Consider the following 8,735-nt stretch of genomic DNA (forward strand, 5'->3'; position numbering starts at 1 on the left):
TACCTGGTGAGCAAATCGATCTGGTTTCGCTAAACCAAACAGTGAAAGGCGGGGAAGATTGGAGGATTTACTCCACCACTTATTGTTTTCGGAATACAAAGAACACAGTCTGGATGTCTGCGGTTCAAGAGCCCGATTACTTTCAATTTCAGATGCTAAATAAATTGCGAAACCTCATGGTACTAAAGACTCGCGAATGAAGTTCATTTCAGTAAGAGTACTTGTGGCAGTGGGCCTGAGGGTTGCTATACCTAACGGTAAATCAGGGCTCCAAGTGGAAGCCTCATTTGAATGCAGTTTGGTGTTCGAAACTGCTCGTTTTAGACTAGTAGACAGATACCACGTCCGCGCTGAGTAGACCATGGTCCAAAGGCCACAAAGTTCATCCTAAGAGCCAACTATGTAAAGAAAACGGATGAGACAACTGTCAGGAAGGTCAGAGTCCTGAAAACAACCCCAGGATACATGAAGCCTACCGAAACCCTCACACTCCACCAAGCCATCAATCATCCGAGCCGAAAAAGTCAGCTGCCGATTAGACGCTGACGCACTCAATCAATTCAGCAATGGTTATCAATGATTAGTGTTCAGGCATTTCATAGAAGCACGGCCGACGATGATGAGTGCTCAGGCGCTTCATATAGTCAAGACCGACAACGATGAGCGCTCACCCAACGCCGATTGGAAAGCGTGAACTGAAGTACACGTGTCGCAATTTTTTGCGCTCCAGCGAGAAGGGTCAACTGGCTACGACAAAAAAACTGCGACAAAGCAGAGCAAGAGGCAACAAGTGCTCTGATAGCAGAAAGACCAAATCCAGAGACGCGGAATAGCGGCGGGTTGTGAAATAACTCAAAGTTATTTGGGAAACTTCAACAGTGAAGGTGCGCAACTTGCCGAAAGGGAGAGCTTTCCATCAAGCAACAAATGGGAAACATCGGGTTTAAGAATCCGGAAATGTCTATCCTACTTCCAAGGCCGATTCATCGGTTCGTCGACGAATTGCGCGCAGGGAACGGGCGACCATGTACTGCATCACAGTTTTGAATCCAGGTGGGTGTCTGTGAATACACTGCGTATTGTCCTATTGCCTGGATTTTTGCCACATAACCACCAGGTTATTGGATGTGCACACACAAGACCCATGAAGACGGTACTCCCCGCGCTTAGGGCTTCCTCTCGATGGATATCCCTTGATAAGGGAGTTTACGGTCGTCTCCTAATAGACTAAACACGTGGCGATATGGCCTACTTCAGTTTAGATGCGATGAGGGGAAAGACCTACTGGAAAATATCAGCCCCAAATTGGAAAGATCAACATGGTATTCGTACCAGCATTCTAACAAACCGAATTCATCTGGTCGCCAACCAGAAAGAGGAAACGGTACTCGGCGAAAAAGTTGTGCAATCTCTTTTATAGGTTAGTTTGGTCCCGCAGATCCACATTTTTGCCCAGCGAAGAGTCAACGATAGGCCCAACAAGAACTTAGAAAGACCTGCAAGTCCAGAATATAATGGGTCTTACGGTGGCTGCTCACAAGCGGCCGTGTTACCTTGTTGAACATTGCGTGTACACACCGCAAACCCGATACAGGTTGAGGTTTAGTTTTTTCGATGGTTCTCGGCCTACTGAATGATACGATATTCAAGGTTCGAGCGGAATTCGTAAAACGATGCTGGTGACCGATCGACCGACATAGTTTTCTTAGCTGACACGAGGATTTGCAAAACGGAAATACCAGCAGGTGGGTTGTGAAAAAACTTGGGTGCTTGATGAGCACTTCTGCGAGGGCACAGGTTAATCGATGGGGATAGGTAGACACCAACAAATGGGTAGCTTTGTCCACGTTAGTTCTAAGAAAGTGCCCTAGAAGGACGATACCCCTTCGAGGGGGGACGAGACGTTTGCAAGCGAATTAGCAAGTTCACCGAACAGAACAGCAGCTACCACCTAGGTTGTAGTTAGTGTGAAACCACAAACTTTGAGTAGAGCAAGGCGACTTGTGAAGATCCACCCCATCCACTAGAAGTACGGTTACAGCGAGAAATAGAATGGTCGTTTAACTGTGTCACCGAAAACAGCTTCACGTGTCCTGGATAAAGGTCTGGTTCGTCGGTGAATTTCCAGTATATATGACGGGTTACTGCGCATGAACGTTCGGAGTCGGATGGCTCAAAATGAATCGCAACTGAAATTGCATGACTTTCGGGTACTGAAGACAGACACTCTTCCCATCTCGTGAATGGACACAAACCTCGGTATACAGGAGCACCGGGCAGCTTGACTGTCTCATCACTCCAAGTGGTACATTTTGAGTTCTCCTACGCGAAGCTGAATTAGAAGCTCGATTATGGATGGCGTAGGGCTTTGGATGTTCTTGAAAACGTTGTACTAACCACGATAATAAATAATATTTGTCCGGCAGTGACATACTTTCATGCACAGAGGCCGTGTCGCCATAAGGAAGAACGAGGGAGGAGAGATAAACAGGGTGTCATGACAGAAACAACCGAAAACCCACGCAAGAATTGGGTTCGAACCAAAGGACCCTCAAGTATTGCCCCCTTAACTGCACAGCTATATTGAAGACGTTATTGATTAAGTCAAATGACACAACAGGCTAATTTAGTTGTTATCAACAAGTGAAAATAATGAATGAAACAAAAATTACATGAATATATACATGAAATAGGCCCCATCATAGCCGCTTATGCATTGGGACCACGTTCCGATTTGGTCTCTAAAGTTCCTGATTGCGGAACCATTCTGTTAGTAGCTTCGTTTTCACCTAGATTTTCAATATTGGAGAGAGAAAGGGCGGTGTTAGAACAAACGGGAGATGATGGGGAGACATCAGCTGATTGCAGTTTTTCAGCCGTTTCCTGTGATTGGTCGGTATGTGAACCGACTAATTCACTGGCTAACTGGTCAATACCAGTAGCATTACCAGAGTCCAGATTAGGTGTATTCGGCTTCGATGTGTACTGGGGTTCGGTGGCATCAGTGGTGCAAAATACGGGAGGGCGGACGAGACATTCATCATCCAGGCGCGATAACTCATCAGTTTGTAAAGGCAGCTCAGTTTGAGACGCATTCGGAGTTTCGGTATACACACCGTACAGAATGTTATGAATAAACTGATCCTCAGTTTCCGCTGTTTCCAAGGCGTATGATTGGGGTGAGAGAGTTCCGTTCTCATCCGAGGTGCGCGCAGTTGTCTGCGCGGAATCAACTTCGCAACGTATTCCGTCGGTCCGTGCAAGCTGCTCGGTTTCAAAAGTGTTTGGAAGTCCGATGGGCGAAGCATTTACGGTACCATCGACACCAGGCGAAGATTCAGTCCTTAGTTCCAAACTGGATGATTGCATCGAATGAACGCAACACTCGTCAGCTGACTTTCTTTGTTCGTTTGCATCCGTAAGTTGCTCGACTGGAGGCGTATTGGCGCCGCTGACAGATTCACCAACGGTAATCTCATCAAAACGGGTATTCTCCCTGTTTGCGTTCAAACTCGGTGATTCGGGCAGAGAGATCTTGGGTTCGTCGGATATAAGAGACCGCACACAATTGTTATCAGATGCCGACAGGGCTCCATTTGGTCCCACAGGTTGGGCACGTTGAGAATCATACTGAGTATCAGAACTGTCATGATGAAAGCCTACTTCGTCTGGCTCCAGACCAGTGTCTTTTGTTTCATCCACTGATCCGAGCATGTCCAGTCCTGCGTCAGATTGTTCAACTGATCGTATCTGTTCATCAGTCTTTGTAGGCGGAGAAACGTCTGTGCTGATTCCAAACGCATCACCTAGTATGTCATCAAGACACACATCTTCCGCCGTCCCAAGGGGCTCCGTTTCAGAAGCTGTCGGTTCTGGAGTCACAACATTCTTCTCTGTTGAGCAACAATCTGCGGAAGACGCAAGAGGCATGGTCGATTGGGCAGACTGCTTCACCTTCGTGTCCGATACGGGGACGTGGGGAAGTGGTGTTTGACTGCACGTCTGAGAGATCAATGTTTGGGGAGAAGCGGATGCAATGTGGTCTCCAGTTTGTGGAAACGCCGTGTACGGTGCACCACCGACTGAACTAGAAACACTCACAGTGTGGTGGTTGACCCGGTCGGCTAGGAGGTTCAACTCCGACACAGGTACACTGAGGACAGCCTTGAGCACAGAGGTGTGTTGTGAGGGGTCAATTCTAGATTTATCTCCTGCCTCATGTGTCTCTTGTTTCATAATACGGGATGCGGGAGTAGGAGCATTTGAACTGGATGTTTCTGAGTTTGCGGAGCTGGGATCGTAGGGAGTCGAGGTAGCAGTACTGCTATGGACGAAAATCGGTTCAGCCTGGGCTAGTGGAGATTCGGTTGTCAGTAGACAGGGGGTTGAGTGTGAAGAGGTTTTTCTCGTACTGTCAGCCTTGAGCTCACCGAACTGTGAAGCTTGAGCATCCGGTTGTTGGGTACATCTGTCTGAGGACGCCGTGGTTGTTGCAGTTAGCTCACCACTGGGAGGAGCATGGACTTGATAAACGAAAGGAGTTTGAGACAGCTGAGTGTCGCCTAGGCCGTTGAACATTGGTGTGTGTTCAGGATCGACTTCAAGCTGGAGAAGGGATGGGTCAGGTTTTTCATCCAGTGCGGCGAGAAAGCTCATCGGCTCCGGGGAAGATGGAGGTGTAGGTGAATCAAGCTGAAATAATAAGGGGTGAGTAGAAATCAATTGGCAGTTACACGCAGTACAAAGCTGTTTCTCGTGTATCAGTAGTCAGAGTAGGAAGGGGAAATAAACAGGTATCTATTGAGAGAGGCTCTTCAGAATCCGACCGCCAGCCGACACTCAAATCTCACGTGCAGTTTCCGGGTAAGATGTGACCTAGTGCGACTCACGGGCTAACTCAGGGGACAATCATATGAAGACGGAACCGACCGATAGTGCCAATCAGGTACGGCAGTGAGACATCCGTGTTGAACACTGATTTCGTATTCTCGATGACGATGATGATACGCCAATCAGTCATACAGTGACTCAGGAGTACTATCGACGCATTGGACCAAAGAATGCGTCGGATTTGTAAGGTGCGTTCAGATGATGAACTGGAACTTCTCAGTGTAGATTGGCTGGGTTTGAGGTAATTAACATGTTTCAATGAGAATAAAGCGCTGATCGATGACGAGATACGCCAATCAGTCATACAGTGACTCAGGAGTACTATCGACGCATTGGACCAAAGAATGCGTCGGATTTGTAAGGTGCGTTCAGATGATGAACTGGAACTTCTCAGTGTAGATTGGCTGGGTTTGAGGTAATTAACATGTTTCAATGAGAATAAAGCGCTGAGTCATTAAAGTATTCAATATCCCCGTTCAAACGAATCACCAAGAAAGAATCTACGCATGCAAACTTTCAAACTTATACCGAAAGCGACTATAGAACACAGAGAAATCAGTGAATACGGGAATCACAGTTACCTCCTCTGAGATTCCGCTTAGGTGATCTCGTTAGCCATTGAATCCCGATGGATATTCTTCAGCAATTTAGATAAAGCTTTGCGGGATCCCAGCACACTGTCTGGACACAAGGCCCGCTGCCGGATGATGATCAGAGCTCAGCTGTAGCACCCTTTCACTGCCTAACTGCCATGCCACCAGAAAAAAGCACGGGGGCTGGGATACTGCCAGGTTGTCCAAGCCTAGACCGGGAAATCGAGAGGCAGAGGCCGTGTTCGAGCCAGTAATCACGTGACTTGAAGTGTGCGTTCCCACTGCATTTAACCTTTGAAGCACACAGGATTCCGTAATCAAGTGTTCATAATGTGGGGCGACTGCGTTCTGTGCTACGAATCCGTTTCTGAGACCACACTGACAACTGTTAAATGGCAATCTGCAATCAACATCAAGCTATCCAGTAGGTCTAGAGGAAACTGGAAGCAAGAGGGCGTCCAGAACAGTAAATAGATGATCCTGTCCGAATCTGAGCGCCACATTACACGCGCAACTACATACCGTAATAAGTAAATAAATAAATAAACAAATAAATAAATAAATAAAATAAAAAATAAATAAATAAATAATAATAAAAATAGATAATAAAGTGAATAAATAAAATAAAAAAGCACAGAGCAATATTTTTGATCAGTATGCCCGGCGACGGGTAACTATCAGAAAAAACAAAATGCCCAGATCTCTGAGTTCTGCTGTGTGTGTGCGGAAGGGGTTGATCAAGAGTAGCTTTTTGAAAACGGGTCCGTAGTTCGCACTGAGGAGTGATTTCTCCAGAAGGGAACGGCTGCACCGACAAATTTACCCAATAAAAGCATTTGTGTTCAAATGACTAGATGTGATGGGGTCCATCCCACGCTTTGAGTCCTGCCCCCCCCCCCCACCCCGAAAATATAATCCTCCATCGGAGATTAACTTGAAATACAGGTGAAGGATGCGAGGAAGGGGAAATAAACAGGTATCTATTGAGAGAGGCTCTTCAGAATCCGACCGCCAGCCGACACTCAAATCTCACGTGCAGTTTCCGGGTAAGATGTGACCTAGTGCGACTCACGGGCTAACTCAGGGGACAATCATATGAAGACGGAACCGACCGATAGTGCCAATCAGGTACGGCAGTGAGACATCCGTGTTGAACACTGATTTCGTATTCTCGATGACGATGATGATACGCCAATCAGTCATACAGTGACTCAGGAGTACTATCGACGCATTGGACCAAAGAATGCGTCGGATTTGTAAGGTGCGTTCAGATGATGAATTTGAACTTCTCAGCGTAGATTGGCTGGGTTTGAGGTAATTAACATGTTTCAATGAGAATAAAGCGCTGAGTCATTAAAGTATTCAATATCCCCGTTCAAACGAATCACCAAGAAAGAATCTACGCATGCAAACTTTCAAACTTATACCGAAAGCGACTATAGAACACAGAGAAATCAGTGAATACGGGAATCACAGTTACCTCCTCTGAGATTCCGCTTAGGTGATCTCGTTAGCCATTGAATCCCGATGGATATTCTTCAGCAATTTAGATAAAGCTTTGCGGGATCCCAGCACACTGTCTGGACACAAGGCCCGCTGCCGGATGATGATCAGAGCTCAGCTGTAGCACCCTTTCACTGCCTAACTGCCATGCCACCAGAAAAAAGCACGGGGGCTGGGATACTGCCAGGTTGTCCAAGCCTAGACCGGGAAATCGAGAGGCAGAGGCCGTGTTCGAGCCAGTAATCACGTGACTTGAAGTGTGCGTTCCCACTGCATTTAACCTTTGAAGCACACAGGATTCCGTAATCAAGTGTTCATAATGTGGGGCGACTGCGTTCTGTGCTACGAATCCGTTTCTGAGACCACACTGACAACTGTTAAATGGCAATCTGCAATCAACATCAAGCTATCCAGTAGGTCTAGAGGAAACTGGAAGCAAGAGGGCGTCCAGAACAGTAAATAGATGATCCTGTCCGAATCTGAGCGCCACATTACACGCGCAACTACATACCGTAATAAGTAAATAAATAAATAAACAAATAAATAAATAAATAAAATAAAAAATAAATAAATAAATAATAATAAAAATAGATAATAAAGTGAATAAATAAAATAAAAAAGCACAGAGCAATATTTTTGGTCAGTATGCCCGGCGACGGGTAACTATCAGAAAAAACAAAATGCCCAGATCTCTGAGTTCTGCTGTGTGTGTGCGGAAGGGGTTGATCAAGAGTAGCTTTTTGAAAACGGGTCCGTAGTTCGCACTGAGGAGTGATTTCTCCAGAAGGGAACGGCTGCACCGACAAATTTACCCAATAAAAGCATTTGTGTTCAAATGACTAGATGTGATGGGGTCCATCCCACGCTTTGAGTCCTGCCCCCCCCCCCCCCCGAAAACCTATTCCTTCAACGGAGATTAACTTGAAGTACAGGTGGAGGATGCGCCACGAGCTTTTTTTGTCCACCACTCTCATGCTCAGGACCCCCGCGACGAATTTGGTCTAGGTGAAAACGACCAACAAAGCTGGATTTGCAAGGCACTTACTGTCAAATTAACGGACTGCATCCAACTCGTGGCTGGTGGGCAAGACGGATCGTTTTCCGGGTCTTTGGGGTTGTCGTCATCGGCAGTCGCTAACGCGTCCGCTATTGGAGCACTGGACTGGCAGTAATAGGCCAACTGGGAATGCATTCCGTCTGTTGCGGCGTCCAGTTTTTTGGCAGCCCACCGTCTGGCCCATCGACCCATGGGTTCAACAAACCGAAGTAACGAGTAGGCGTACTCGATAGCTGTCAAGTCACACCCATATACGTCCGAGAAGCGACCCATTTCGGCGGAACTAGCAGAGAAAGCAACAAGGGGAAAAGGCGAGATCAAAATAGGAGCTTCAACTGCGCAGTACGAGAGATCGGATATGGTGCAATGTGGGGAAAAACGAGCAGAGTGACTCCAAGCAGTGACTTCGGGAGAAACTAATGAAATAGGAATATGGGAAACAAATTCAACATGACTCAACATCGCCTAGGTCGGGCTCGGTACTAGCTCATCTGAAACCGACAGTATGCCTACAAGTGACCAATTCAATCAAAGTCTGAGTCATGAGGATACCTACATAAAATTCGGATGAGTATTCACATTTTTCATAATCTCGTTCAGTTCAATTGTAGCACCCTTTCGGTGCCTGGCTGGCATGCCACACGAAGGAGGCACGACGGCTGGGATACTGCCAGGTCGCCCGAGCCTAAACA

The 8,735-nt window shown here is 46.8% G+C and overlaps 2 protein-coding genes across 2 annotated transcripts in view; one reads left to right on the forward strand and one right to left on the reverse strand.

The window, feature by feature from the left end:
- Positions 1 to 2,709: 2,709 nt before the first annotated feature.
- Positions 2,710 to 8,735, reverse strand: part of T265_04442 (hypothetical protein) — a gene marked incomplete at both ends in the record, with an annotated part of 21,091 nt that continues 15,065 nt past the window's right edge. Inside the window, 2 exons of the mRNA XM_009169191.1 lie at positions 2,710 to 4,692; positions 8,032 to 8,508. Of these exons, the coding sequence (XP_009167455.1) occupies positions 2,710 to 4,692; positions 8,032 to 8,508 (2,460 nt within the window). The remainder of the gene's footprint in view (positions 4,693 to 8,031; positions 8,509 to 8,735) is intronic.
- Positions 8,611 to 8,735, forward strand: part of T265_04441 (hypothetical protein) — a gene marked incomplete at both ends in the record, with an annotated part of 4,629 nt that continues 4,504 nt past the window's right edge. The window contains one exon of the mRNA XM_009169190.1: positions 8,611 to 8,717. Within this exon, the coding sequence (XP_009167454.1) occupies positions 8,611 to 8,717 (107 nt within the window). The remainder of the gene's footprint in view (positions 8,718 to 8,735) is intronic.

The sequence above is a fragment of the Opisthorchis viverrini genome (genome assembly GCF_000715545.1).
Source record: "Opisthorchis viverrini unplaced genomic scaffold opera_v5_76, whole genome shotgun sequence".
Classification (NCBI taxonomy): Eukaryota; Metazoa; Platyhelminthes; class Trematoda; order Opisthorchiida; family Opisthorchiidae; genus Opisthorchis; species Opisthorchis viverrini.